The sequence below is a fragment of the Dipodomys merriami genome, unplaced genomic scaffold (genome assembly GCF_024711535.1).
Source record: "Dipodomys merriami isolate MVZ:Mamm:240054 unplaced genomic scaffold, mDipMer1.0.p SCAF_2, whole genome shotgun sequence".
Classification (NCBI taxonomy): Eukaryota; Metazoa; Chordata; class Mammalia; order Rodentia; family Heteromyidae; genus Dipodomys; species Dipodomys merriami.
Window position 1 is genome coordinate 88,066,431 of NW_027203381.1, and position 14,895 is coordinate 88,081,325.

At 41.0% G+C, this 14,895-nt stretch overlaps 1 protein-coding gene across 1 annotated transcript in view; it reads left to right on the forward strand.

The window, feature by feature from the left end:
• The window catches only part of Zbtb11 (zinc finger and BTB domain containing 11), a 30,278-nt gene extending 18,329 nt beyond the window's left edge, over positions 1-11,949 (forward strand). The window contains exons 8-11 of the mRNA XM_070030349.1: positions 6,156-6,273; positions 8,692-8,850; positions 8,958-9,133; positions 9,899-11,949. Coding sequence (XP_069886450.1) covers positions 6,156-6,273; positions 8,692-8,850; positions 8,958-9,133; positions 9,899-10,416 — 971 coding nt within the window. The 3' untranslated portion in view covers positions 10,417-11,949. The remainder of the gene's footprint in view (positions 1-6,155; positions 6,274-8,691; positions 8,851-8,957; positions 9,134-9,898) is intronic.
• Positions 11,950-14,895: the final 2,946 nt, after the last annotated feature.

Below are 14,895 nucleotides of genomic sequence, written 5' to 3' on the forward strand. Positions count from 1 at the left end.
TCAGCTAGGGCCAGTGGCTCATACCTGTAATCTCAGCTACTCAGGAGACAGATCTGAGGATCATGGTTCGAAGGCACACTGGGGAGGAAAGTCCATGGGACTTATCTCCAGTTAACTACCAGAAAACCGGAAGTGGGACTGTGGCTTGAAGTGGTAGAGTACTAGCCTTGAGCAAAGGAACTCAGGGACAACACACAGTCCCTGTGTTCAGGCTCCACGAATGACAAACCAGACTCCCAGCTACTCAGAAGTTGGACACAGGATAATCAAGAGTTCAAGGGCATCCCAGGCACCTATCTTAAAAAAAAAAAAAGCAAACAAAAAGTCAGTTATAGCTCAAGTAAAGTAAAGAGAATCCTGGCCTAGCGTGTATAAATAAGGCCCTGGGTTCATTCCTCAGTACTACAAAAAAAAGGTGAGGGGGAGAAAATGTGTATTGGTTTTAAATCATTAGAGTTTTCACATTTTTTTTTCTGAATCTTGTTTAATATATGAGAATAGAATTCAGCTGAAGATATGAGTCAAGTGGTAGAGAACCTGTCTAGCAAGTACAAGGCCCTGAGGAATACCCTAGTAACACCTTCTTCTCCCCTAAAAAAAGAGGATAGATACATTATAATGGAACAGGGCAAATTATATATACCCTTCATCTAACTTTAATAATTATCATCTCGAATGCAGAAAGCATCTTTTTTTTTTCTTTTTTTTTTTTTTTTGGCCAGTCTGGGGAGCTCAAGGCCTAGGCACTGTCTCTTACCTTCCTTTGCTCAAAGCTAGCACTGTACAGTTGAGCCACAGTGCCACTTCTGGCTTTTTCTGTTTATATGGTACTGAGGAATTGACCCAGGCCCTTCATACATGCTAGGCAAGCACTGTACCACTAAGCCACATCCCCAGCCTGCAAAAAGCATCTGTTAGGACTGAAATACTTGAAGCCTCTTCTAAAAGTGAATGCACACAGCCTGTAAGTGCCACTGCTACTTCTTCATTTTAGCATTTCTTAAACCGTAAAGGAAATTCAACCTAAAGCTATCATATTTTATTAATACCATATCTTCTTGTGCTGAAGAATCCAGTTAGGAAGAAGTGGCTACTGATGTTCTGATTAAAATCTACAAAGGTTTTGTTTGCACCTCTGTTAACTTTGAATATTGTATACCAGCAGCTCTGAATTTCCTATGCTATATATTTTGTGCTAATCCATTTGAAATCTTTACTGGCTGTATCCAAAGAGAAAAATGATAAATTTTTCTTTTTTTGTGGGTCGTGGGGCTTGAACTGAGGGCCCTGGCATTGTCCCTAACCATTTTTTTGCTCAAGGCTAGTGCTGTATCACTTTAAGCCACTGCACTACTTCCTGTTTTCTTGGGATTAATTGGAGATAAGAGTCTGACTGACTTTCCTGCTCCTGCTGGCTTTAAATCACAAATCACAATCCTCAGGTCTCAGCCTCCTGAGTGGCTAGGATTTCAGGGGTGAGCCACGGTGCCTAGCTGAATTTGGTTTCTTTAAGGAAGCTAAGTTTATACATTTTAAAGTTTTTTTTTCATTTTTTAATATATATATATATAGAGAGAGAGAGAGAGTAAAAATACTGTACAGAGGGGTTACATTTACATGAGTAAGGTAATGAGTACATTTCCTATTGACCATTATTACCTCCTTTGTTTTTTCCCTACCATCCCTTCCCTCCCCACATTTTAAAGTTTCACCTACAATTTTGTTTTTCATGTATTTGTACATTGAAATATCTTGTGTATATCAATAAAAAGAATAAGCAGTTTTGTTTCAATAAAAACAATTATTGGACTGGGCAGGTGGCTCAGTGGTAGAGTGCATGCATGAGGCCCTGGGTTCAATTCCTCAGCACCACATAAGCAGAAAAAGCCGGAAGTGGTGCTGTGGCTCAAGTGGTAGAGCACTAGCCTTGAGCTGAATTGCTGGGGGACAGCGCCCAGGCCCAGAGTTCAGACCCCATGACTAACCAAAAAAAAAAAAAAAAAACCAAAACAAAACAATTATCATTTCATGAAATGGTCATGCTTTAAAAAAGTTTAAATAGTAGGCAGATGTAAATGTCAGTGTGGTAGATAGCTTACAATTTTAAGGGAATTTTCAGTCCAGACATATCTCATTTCATATGTACATTAAAGCAAGAATGTAGAAATGGCTAAGGAATGATTGATACCCACTGTAGAACTTGTATTTAATCCATAGATTGTGTAAGCATATAATTCTTAGAAAACTGGCCTTTGCCAGTACAATCATACTTTGCATAATGGTGCAAAGCCCACAGTGGACTACATGTGCATATACAAGGTATTAGGGTATATCACCCAGTGATGTCATAGATCAGACACACTGTGATGTTGGTGAAATTGCTTAAGAATATTTCTCAGAAGAAATCTTTGTTGGTCAGCTTTTTGTCACTGTGAGCTAAACAAAAAGAAGGAAAAGTTTGTGTTTTGCTTTGGGTATAAAGTGAGGCAAGATAAGTAGGAGCATGTGGGTGAGACTGCTCACGTTCTGGAAGCAGACAGAATGAGAAGGGCCAGCGGTCCTACATCTTTCTAGGGCATGTGCTCATGCCCTGCTTCCTCCAAGTAGGCCCCACTTATTTTTCACTGCCTCCAGGAATGCCATCATATTACCAATCTATTGAAGGATTAATCTGTTGATGAGGTCAGAGACCTCAGAATCCAACCACTTCCCCAAGCCTGTTAGCTGGGAACTTAAGCTCCCAAGGATCCCCATGGGCCGATGAGGGACATTTCATATTCAAACCATTACATTCTATCCCTACCCACAAAGGTGTATGTTCAGCTCATTGTACAAAATGCATTTCAATCTACCTTTAAGATACTCTCTCTCATAATTGCTCAGAAGTTTAAGTCTAAAGTTTCTTCTAAGACTCAAGACAAACACTTAGCTGTTAGCAACTATACAAACAGCAAACAAGTTAAAATATGTCCAAAATACAATGACACAAGAGTAGACATACCCTTTGCAGGAATAGGAAAATAGAAAGGGGGAATCAGACCAAAGAAATACTGAATTACAGCACGGGAGACTATCCTCCAGCCCCGCGGTGCTCTGTATTTGGCAGTTGGGGCGCATGGTGTGATGTGCGCTCTCACATGGCTTGGAGAGCTCTTCTCCAAAGCCTGTTGTTTGCAACCTTCAGCTGGCTCTGCTTAGTGCCTGCGGCTTTTATTGGCAGTTGTTCTGTGTTCTTGGCATCTCCAATAGCCTGGTATCTATATTCAATCTTCTGGCTTAAATTACAGCTTCACACATTGTCTTCCCAAGGATTCCTCTTGAGGACTGTGACCCACATCAATCTTGCCTTGCCTCCCAGGCTTTCCTTGAGAATCTGAAACCTCTAATGCTCCATAGCTGTTACATTCACATGTTTTTTCAAACCAAGGTTGTGTGGTCAGTGAGGTCTGCTGTCAACTCAAGCAAGTGGCAAGGCCCTCTTGGATTATGCTGCAGTCGAACCAGTACTTGGATGACTAAACACCACAAAATAATGCCATATTTGCCCCAGTATAAGCAGGGCTTTTTTCAGATGCATTCTCTTCTCAAAGCAAAGTGTTTGAAATGAGTAAAAACCTTTTCACTCCTCAGCTGTTACAGATTAGGGCTAGTCAATTTCCGAGATGCTCTCAAGATATCTTACTGCACTCCTGTAAAACATGTGGCCTCCTACTATTGGAGCCAGTCTTTCTAACAACTAGATTTTGTTTTTTTAGTCCCAACTTCATGTCCTCTTTTTTTTTTTTTTTTTTGGTTTGGTTTGGCTGGTTGTAGGGCTTGAACTCTGGGCTTGGGCGCTGTCCCTGCGCTCTTCAGCTCAAGGCGAGCGCTCTACTGCTTGAGCCACAGCACCACTACCCGTTTTCTGGTGGTTTATTGGAGATAAGAGTCTCACCGAGAGTCTGGGAAGGTGGCTCAGTGGTAGAGCGCTTGTCTTGCATGTATGAGGCCCTGGGTTCAATTCCTCATCACTACATAAGCAGAAAAAGCTGGAAGTGGTGCTGTGGCTCAAGTGGTAGAGTGCTGGCCTTGAGCTGAAGAGCTGAGGGACAGCGCCCAGGCCCAGAGTTCAAGCCCCACGACCAACAACAACAACAACAAAAGAAGAGTCTCACCAAGTTTCTTGCCTGGGTGACTGGCTTTGAACCATAATCCTCCTATTTTAGCCTACTGAGTAGCTACGATTACAGACATGAGCCACTGGTGCCTGGCTTCCTTTTTTGTCCAGACTTTAAAAACTTTCAAATCTTTGTGCTTTGCCTTTTGTTTTCAGTTCTCTGTAAATTTGGCCAATAGGAAACAGCAAAGCTGGGCACTAGTGGCTACCCCTGTAATCCCAGCTACCGAGAAGGCTGAGATCTGAGGATTGTGGTTCAAAAGTCATCCGGGCAGTATTTGTATTTCCAATTAAGCACCAAAAAAGCCAGAAGTGGAACTGTAGCTCAAGCGGTAGAGTGCTAGTTAGCCTTGAGCTAAATAGTTCAATGACAGTAGTTCAATGACAGTAGTTCAATGACAGGCGCTCGCGCACGCACACACACACACACACACACACACAGAGGACACAACAAAATTCACTATTCAAATACTGTTTTGCCTTGAAATTTTGTTTTTCTACCAAATGAATTAGTGTGCTATATATTTTTTTTTTTTTTTGGGTCAGTCATGAGGCCACTTCTGGTTTTCTAGTGGTTTATTAGAGATAAGAGTTTCACGGCTGGGAAGGTGGTTCAGTGGTAGAGTGCTTGCCTTGCATGCATGAGGCCCTGGGTTCCATTCCTCAGCACCACATAAGCAGAAAAAGCCAGGAAGTGGTGCTGTGGTTCAAGTGGTAGAAAGCTAGCCTTGAGCTGAAGAGCTGAGGGACAGCGCCCAGGCCCAGAGTTCAAGCTTCACGACCAACCAGAAAAAAAAAAGTTTCACGGACTTTCCTGCCTGGGCTGGCTTTGAAACATGATCCTCACATCTCAGCCTCCTGAGAAGCTAGGATTACAGGCATGAGCCACTGGCATCTGGCTAGTTTGCTACTTTATTTTTTTTGGTCGGTCGTGGGGCTTGAACTCTGGGCCTGGGCGCTGTCCCTCAGCTCTTCAGCTCAAGGCGAGCGCTCTACCACTTGAGCTACAGCTCCACTTCTGGTTTTCTAGTGGTTTATTGGAGATAGGAGTCTCACAGTCTTTCCTGCCCAGGCTTGCTTTGAACCGTGATCTTAGATCTCAGCCTCCTGAGTAGCTAGGATTACAAGCGTGAGCCACTGGCACCCAGCTGGTTTGATACTTTTTAACTCAAATCACCTACAGTCTCATGATACAGACAAAATGTAGATAGATCTTTTGCCAGAAAACTCTTTTCCAATTCCGAAAAGTCCTCATTCTCTTCTGAAACGTAAAAATAGTCGATGCTGTCTACAGTCCAGTCCGCATTCTATTCTGCGTTCACACCAGCATTGCCAATTTAACTGTACTTAGTACATTCGACAGCTTCTTCTCTAGCCTAGATCTCTAAACTTTCCAAATTCCTCACATAAGCCAGTTCCAAAAGATTATAAACCACCTCTGATAAGTAGTTAAAAGTGGCCCCCATTCCTGGCACCAGGAATTTAACCTTTTCAGTGCTATCACAAATACCTGGGAGCTGTGCTGCCACAGCCATGGCGGGTGGTGGGCATGGGCTCTGGACAGCAAGTAGGTGGCTGGAGTGTGGGCAGGAACCCCTGGCTCATACTTGAGGATATAATAGGAGCTGCCTACCCCCCTGCAGTCCTGATCTGTGACTGCTTCCTTTGCCTGTTTCCCATCCAGAGCCTCCCTCATCCCACCCTTCTAATGCTGCCATGCACAGTGGAAACATGGCTTCAGCAACCCAGCCCTCCAGGTATTTGGCATGGCAATGAAAAAACTATCATCCCTCTTATTATGCAATGCAAGACTGCTGTTGTTTGAGGAGGAAATAGAGATTTCGATTTTTGCTATTCTTAGAAGTTCCTTGCCAGTGTTTGCATTTCTATGGTCCATGATAAATGAACTTCCGAAATAATGATATAGACAGCTGATGAGGAGATGATTGCTAGGTTAGTGACATGCTTTTTCTTTTTCTTTTCTTTTTTTTTTAAACAGGAGAATCCAAGTACTTTTGCTCAGTTTGTGGGAAGTCTTTTCATAGGGGTTCCGGACTCAGTAAACACTTAAAGAAACACCAACCAAAACCTGAGGTTCGAGGCTATCATTGTACTCAGTAAGTATTTAATGTGGGAAACATTCATTCATCTTGATTATCTTTTTTTTTTGCTGGTCCTGGGACTTGAACTCAGGGCTTGGACACTCTCCCTGAGCCTCTTGGTACTCAAGGCTAGTACCACTTAAACCACAGCACCACTTCCAGCCTTTTCTGAATAGTTTATTGAAGATATGAGTCTCACTGACTTTTCTGCTCAGGCTGGTTTCGAACCACGATCCTTAGAGCTCAGCCTCCTGAGTAGCTAAGATTACAGGTATGAGCCAATGGTGTTTCACTTATCTGCTTATTTAGTTTACTTAAAAGTCATTTTCACAAATATACAAAGAAAATATACAAAGAATTATCTTTGAATAACTAAAATGTAATTTCAATTTACTTGCTCTTCATTGTTATTTTGCCTATACCGTGCTTTTGGCTATTTTAATACTTTTATTGAAATAGGACTCATTAAACAAAAAAATTCATTAAAGCGATGAAAAAGATTTTCCAACTGTCTTAGCTGAGGATGGGGATTACTTGAAGGAAGAGAGAACCTTTTTTGTGTGTCAGTCTTGAAGTTTGAACTCAGAGCCAGGGTGCTGTCTGTCCCTGAATTTTTTTGCTCAAGGATAGCGTTGTGTCACTTGAGTCACAATTCTGTTTCTGACTTTTTGGTGCTTAATTGGAGATGAGAGTCTTGCAGACCTTCCTGCCCAGGATGGCTTTGATCTGTGATCCTTAGATCTCTGATTGTAGGCTTGAGCCACTGGTGTCCGACTCTGATTTCTTTTTCTCTGAACTTATTTTCCAGAGCGACATGAAATTCTTTTCTTTTTTTATTGTTGTTATAAATATTTTTGTGGGTTATGGTGCTTGAATTCAGGGCCTAGGTGCTGTCCCTGAATTCTTTGCTCAAGGCTAGTGCTCTACTATGTTGAGCTACAGTGCTACTTCTGGTTTTCTGGTAGTTAATTGGAGATAAGAGTCTTATAGACTTTTCTGCCAGAGCTGGCTTTGAAGCTGCCCTCAGATCTCAAACTCCTAAGTAGCTAGGATTACAAGCGTGAGCCACCAATGATGTTACATTTTTTAAATTTTAGTTTTGTTTTTTATTGTAAAAGTACTGTACAGAGGGGTTACAGTAAGTAATGAGTACATTTCCTATTTAGCATTGTTACCTCCTCCTTCGTTTTTCCCCTGCTATCCCTTCTGTCCCCAACTCCTCCCTCCTCCCCCCCCAGCCAAGTTGTAAAGTTTGTTTTCAACAGTGTCTTGTACTTTTTTTTTTTTATTATAAGTAAAAAACGGCTCAAAGCCAGCCAGGCAGGAAAGTCGGTGAGATTCTTATCTCCAGTAAACCACTAGAAAACCGGAAGTGGCGCTGTGGCTCAAGCTGAAGAGCACAGGGACAGTGCCCAAGCCCAGAGTTCAAGCCCCATGACTGACAAAAAACAAAACAATAAAAACTCCTCAAATAGTTTTTTTATGTTTAGAAGTCTGTCATTTAATGTGAACTCGTTTCTATTATATAGACATGGTAATGGCAGTGGTTTAATCTCTAGCCTCTTCAAATTATCATAAAAGATCATTTTCTGGCAGTATAAGTGTTGGTGGCTCACGCCACCTGTAATCCTAGCTACTCAGGATACTGAGTTCTGAGGATCCTGGTTCAAAGCCAGCCCAGACAGAAAAGTCTATGAGACTCCAGTTAACCAGCAAAAGTCTGTGACTTAAGTGATAGAGCACCAGGCTTTGAGACAGCACCTACTGTCTTATTCTCTATAAAAGTTCTTAGGTTCGTTCTAATTATATTGCTATTTTTCTATCCCTGAGTCAGTCTCTATGGCCAAGGGAATCTTGGGCTTCATCCCTATGGGTCTGTGGTTAAAGAGCTGCTCACCTCCAACATGGGACAGGGCAGGAAGGTGGTCACGGTGAAGGGTGTGTGTATAGGAGAACAAAACCAGGATGAGGTAAGATGGACAGGCATTTTCTCTTTAATAACTTTTGGCCACTATACATGGTGCTTTAGAGGTTAAAGAACTTAAACTGGAAAACTGGGGAATTCTTTTTTTTTTTTTTTTTTTGTCGGTCGTGGGGCTTGAACTCTGGGCCTGGGCGCTGTCCCTCAGCTCTTCAGCTCAAGGCGAGCGCTCTACCACTTGAGCTACAGCGCCACTTCCGGTTTTCTGTGGTTTGTTGGAGATAGGAGTCTCATGGTCTCTCCTGCCCGGGCTGGCTTTGAACCGTGATCCTCAGATCTCAGCCTCCTGAGTAGCTAGGATTACAGGCGTGAGCCACCAGCGCCCGGCTGAACTGGGGAATTCTTTTGCTTTAACTTTGGGATTATCTTTCAGAGTTCTAGAAATGAATATACAGAGTTTTTCTATTATTGTTTTAGAGATAATCCAACTAGATAACTAAATTTCATTGTAGATGTGAAAAAAGTTTCTTTGAAGCTAGAGATCTTCGTCAGCACATGAACAAGCATCTTGGGGTGAAGCCATTCCAGTGCCAATTTTGTGATAAGTGCTATAGTTGGAAGAAAGATTGGTATTCCCATGTGAAATCTCATTCTGTCACTGAGCCTTATAGGTGAGTGAATTTGAGACGGATTTAAACTTAATTGAGAAGTGTACGTACTTCAATGCATTCTTAATGACTGTTGAACAAAATAATTGAGGTCCCTTCCCCTATTTTAGGTGTAATATATGTGGCAAAGAATTTTATGAGAAAGCTTTGTTTAGAAGGCATGTAAAGAAAGCCACCCATGGAAAGAAAGGAAGAGCAAAGCAAAACCTGGAACGGGTGTGTGAACAGTGTGGAAGAAAATTTACTCAGCTGAGAGAGTACAGGAGACATATGAACAACCATGAAGGTAACTTAGCATTGGAGATACCTGAATAAAATGCTCGCCAATCCAGCGATGCTGCTTTTGGCTCTTACCTTTAATGCCTTAGAAAAGACTTAGATAACAGAGTTGATACTTAACCGAGGACATAATAATTGGAAGGCTGTTTCCTTCTTTACCCTAACCATGAAGGGATAAATGAGGTTGAACCTAGAAACTAAATTGGTCTGTAAATTCTATCTTACTTATTTTTGAATGATATTTGGTATTTGAAGTATAATTGAAGTTGCCTGGAGAGAGAAGCTTTCATGCAGAAGGGACAGTCAGTGATTGTTGGATTTCATGTAAATTTTCTAACAACATCACAGAAAGATAGAGCTTGTGTAAGGAAAACCATTAGGTGCTGATTAAAAAGATTGCCATAGTCAAAGTGTAAGAGCACATGCACTGGTACTGTACTTTAAAAACATTATTGGGGCCGGGTGCCTGTGGCTCACGCCTGTAATCCTAGCTGCTCAGGAGGCTGAGATCTGAGGATCACGGTTCAAAGCCAGCCTGGGCAGGAAAGTCCACGAGACTCTTATCTCCAGTAAACCACTAGAAAACAGGAAGTGGCCCTGTGGCTCAAGTGGTAGAGTGCTCGCCTTAAGCTGAAGAGCTGAGGGACAGCACCCAAGCCCAGAACAACCGCCAAAAAAAAAAAAAATTACTGGAAATTGAGCATACCTTAACACTTGCAGTTCATTATGTTTTCTCCCATCTTTCCTCTCCACACTTTTCGTTTTTTAACAGGAGTTAAGCCTTTTGAGTGCTTAACATGTGGAGTAGCTTGGGCTGACGCTCGGTCTTTGAAACGTCATGTGCGAACACACACAGGTGAACGGCCCTATGTGTGTCCTGTGTGTAGTGAAGCCTACATAGATGCCCGGACGCTTCGCAAACATATGACTAAATTCCACAGAGACTACGTGCCTTGCAAAATTATGCTGGAAAAAGACACCCTTCAGTTTCATAACCAAGGAACTCAAGTGGAACATGCTGTTAGCATCTTAACTGCAGACATGCAGGAACAAGAAAGCAGCGGTCCTCAAGAGCTTGAGACGGTGGTGGTGACAGGAGAAACTATGGAAGTTCTTGAAGCTGTTGCAGCTACTGAGGAGTGTCCATCAGTATCAACGCTTTCTGACCAAAGTATTATGCAAGTGGTTAATTATGTTCTGGCACAGCAGCAAGGACAGAAGCTTTCAGAAGTGGCCGAAGCTATTCAAACAGTCGAAGTAGAAGTGGCACATATTTCAGAAGCAGAATGAATATAGTGATGGCAAAAAAGAAGACACATCTTGTACACTGAACTCACAAAATGTTTGTTTACAGTTCCATGTGACTATCCACTTTAAGGTTTCTGTGTCAATGCTCTGGGCTGTTGGTGCCATTTCCTTTGGCCAGTGAGTTCTGTAGAAAGTCTGTACTGTAAAGAAATGGAGAACAAAATTCTGTCTGCTGATAGTGGTTTATCATGGTATGTTTTTTTATGAATTAATGTTCATAAATGGCTGTACTAAATTTAAAGTTGTACAGTTTTATTTGTATTTTGACATTATTTTATTATATATTTTGAGTTCAAAGGCTACACCAGTTAGCTTTTTTTTTGTTTTATTCTCAAAATACAGTTCTGTGATTTCAGTTGCTACTTGTGGATTAAAAAGAAAATTTTAATATAAAGCATTTCATAGGATGCATAGGTTTATTACTTAATTTTTTGTAGGTCTGTGATTTACAACTTGCTATTTATTTAACCCTTTTTGAGTCAGGGATTCCTTATTCTGTTTTAAAGCACTTAATGAGTTATGTGTTGTAATCAAGTTCAAACAATATATTGATCTTTGTGGGGAACCCATAAACTGAGTACCTGATTTTTAAAATGCCATTAAAGTGCATAAAATTCCTGTTAAAGCCTTACTGTGCTTTCTCTTCCAGGCATGTAAGTGGCCATGAGAAATGAGTACTGTTTATTAAACACTGTTGATGGAAAATTTCTCCTCTAACATAGGACTGTTAATTTAAAACAATCTCTGCTGAAAAGAGTGAACAAGTTAATGAATGCACAGTTACATTTGGTTATGTTTTCATCTTTTGTATCATGTTTGTGTCGAAAAACTGCAGGTGAAAAATAGGATAGCAATATGGACATCCTGTGGATACCATATAATTGTCAAAAAAATTTCAGAATATTGAAAAGTCTTCAATACAGCCTCATTATAGGATACTACTTGATTATGCTTCTCCCAAAATAAAATCTTGAAAATTTACCTAAAACTAAATTATATTGATTCATGTGTTTGATTTTTAAGTTCTTCCTCTTTAAGCTAGTCAATTTTCTGACTTTTAAGATAACCATGGAGAAATCACACATTTCTCTCTAGGAAACTACCATTGAAGCTATAATTGTTAAAACTAAGCTTTTAGGTATTAAAGCTATCTTAAGATAAAAAATTAAGATATATACAAATCATATGTAATTCATTCCTAAAGCACAAAAAAAGAATGTGCCTTGTTGTACATATAAAGATGCTTTTATTCCAGTTTACTTTAAAAATGGCTTTATGTATAAATGTGATAGCCATGCTGCATGCATTATATTTGCATACATAATATTTGCATTTGCAAATTTTTGTTTCAGTAGCTGTATGGCTGACTAAGTGAATCTACATACAGCCTGTTGTAATGGCTGATTGTTTACTATGTTAGTGAAAGTTTTTCAGTCTAACTAAAACTTGAAATTGTATTTTGTCCATTTTACCATTGTTACTACATTTAGTTAATTGTGAAAGCCCATTTATGTATGTCAGAAATATGTAAATAAAAGATGTTCAATCTTGTTTAAAGCATAAGCTTTGAATCATGGATCAGTTTTATTTCATGTATTTAATATCAGAAACTAAAACAATAGTTGGTGGAATGGCTTCAGTGATAGAGTTCATGTCCAAGAGAGTAGGTTCAGTCCCCAACAACAAAAAAAGAACTTAAACACAAACCGTGTATACCAGCCGTAATGAGTCCTCTACCATGTTTTTGTGGGTTTTTTCTCCCCCTAGACAGTCTTGCTATTGTAACCCAGTCTCATTTCATATTGTGGTCTTCCTACCTCATCAGCCTTCTGAGTTGCTGGGGTTATGGCTATGTGCCACCATATTATGGATTTTAATCAAAAGACAATTTAGGTCATTTTTTTGGGCAACAGAAACTGCTAAATTTGGGGGCTATTTGATGTTGATTTACATAATACTTTGTTTTTGTCAGTCATAGGGCCTGAACTCTGGGTCTGGGCACTGTCCCTCAGCTGTCTGCTCAAGGCTAGCTTTCTACCACTTGGCCACAGTGCCACTTCCTGGCTTTTTCTGCTTATGTGGTGCTGAGGAATCGTACCCAGGGCCTCATGCATGCAAGGCAAGCACTCTACCACTGAGTCACCTTCCCAGCCCCAACATAGTACTTTTTTTTTTTTTTGGTTGGTTGTGGGGCTTGAACTTGGCTTGGGCGCTGTCCCTGCGCTCTTCAGCTCAAGGCACATGCATGCTTGAGCCACAGCGCCATTTCCAGTTTTCTAGTGCTTTACTGGAGATGAGTCTCACGGACTTTCTTGCCTGGGCTGGCTTTGAACCGCGATCCTCAGATCTCAGCCTCCTGAGTAGTTAGGATTACAGGCTTGAGCCACCGGCCCCCAGCAACATAGTACTTTTTTTTTTTTTTTGCTTATGTGGTGCTGAGGAAATCGAACCCAGGGCCTCAGGCATGCAAGGCAAGCACTCTACCACTGAGCCACCTTCCCAGCCCAATAATATAGTACTTTTTAAGTGATGAGATTAAAAAAAATTTTTTTTTGAAAATGTACTTGTTAGTATTAAGCTGTTTTTCCCTATTTTCTTATCCTTGCCCACAAGTTGCATAGTTCATTTTCCATAGTGGATACTGAATACTATGACTGCATCTGTTCCTTCTCCCTTTCTTCACCCTCCCTAAAAAAACAAAAGCAGAACACGAATATGTTTTGCGTGTATGTCTGTGTCATGGGAGTCTGTGTATGTCTGCCAGTCATGGGAGCCTGAACTCTTCAGCTCAAGGCTAGCGCTCTACCACTTGAGCCACATTACTACTTCTGGCTTTTTGTTTATGTGGTGCTGAGGAATCAAACCCCGGGCCTTGTACATGCAAGGCAAGCACTCTACCACTGAGCCACCTTCCCAGCCCCCACCCCTTAAAAAAAAAAAAGTTGTGAAAGGGATTTCTTAGGGTCTTGGGGGGGACAGTCCTGGGGCTTAAACTCAGTCTGGGTGCTGTCCCTGAGCTTTTGTGCTCAAGTCTAGCACTTTACACCACTTTAACCAGTTTCACTTTGTGTGTGTGTATGTAATTGGAGATGAGTCTCATGGACTTTCCTGAGGTGACTTTGAGCCATAATCCTCAGATCTCAACCTCCAGACTAAGGATAATAGGCATGAGCCAGCTGATGCCTATTATCTTTTCATTTTTTCAGTTTGTTGGTTTATAGACCATACAAAAATCATCTGACTTTTACAATAACCAATTATAGTTCAATGAATATGCTGCACATAAAGTGTTCCTGAAGAGTAGTACTGGGAGAAAATCCCAAGATTTAGGATAAAAGCACAGCTGTATACCTGTCCTGTAGTGATGGTTCATGCATATAATTTTCCTACTTAGCCGTGAATGGATAGATTACCGTTCTTCATGAGACTCCGTATCAACTAATAAAGTTGAGTGCAGTGTGTAAAGCTGAGCATGGATCATAGTTCCAGGCCAGTGCCACTTCTGGCCTGCTGGTGGTTAATTGGCGATGAGTCTCATGGACTTTCCTGTCCACGCTGGCTTTGAACCGCCATCCTCAGATCGCCATCCTCAGATCTCAGCCTCTTGAGTAATTAACCACCAGTACCGTTTCTATGTCTTAATTCCCTCAGCCCTAAGGTAATTTCTTCTTCTAGTTGATAGTCTGCTACTCCCCTCTCCCCTTAAGGATCTCATGTCCTTTCCCTCTCGTTAAAACAATGCAGAAAGCAGCCTTCAACATGAAAGCATGTAATAGGAATTATTTTTCTTTTGCCAGTCCTGGGGCTTGAACTCAGGGTCTGGGCACTGTCCCTGAACTTCTTTTGCTCAAGGCTAGAGCTCTACCACTTGAGCCACAGCACCACTTCTGGCTTGCTCTGCTTATGTGGTGCTGAAAAATCAAACCCAGGGCCTCATGCATGCAAGGCAAGACTCTACCACTGAGCCACCTTCCCAGCCCAATAAAATGATTTTTAAGGATGATGGTATACTAGAATGTTCTACAGAAATAATTTACTATGGGTACTTTGGTTACACTGGGTTATTTTTTCCTTTTTCAACATGGCTATTAGAAAAGTTGAAATTGTGTTATTAGTCAAATATTTTTATAGGACCACATTAGTCTAGAACCTGAAGACGTAGGTTCAAATTTTGACCTCACTTTGCCTTTGACACAGGGAAACTGCTCCATCCCTCAATTTTTTTCATCTTTAAAATAAGAATATCTACTTTATATAGTTTAAATTTAAAGCAAAAACAGTAACCACTATATAATAGTAAAGAAAATACATTAAAGCCAGGTGCTGGTGGCTCATTCCTGTGATCCTAGCTGCTCAGGAAGTTGAGATCTGGGGATCACAGTTTTCAAAGCCAGCCAGGGTCAGAAAGGCTGTGAGACTCTTACCTCCAATTAACAACCAGAAAACTGGAAGTGGCACTGT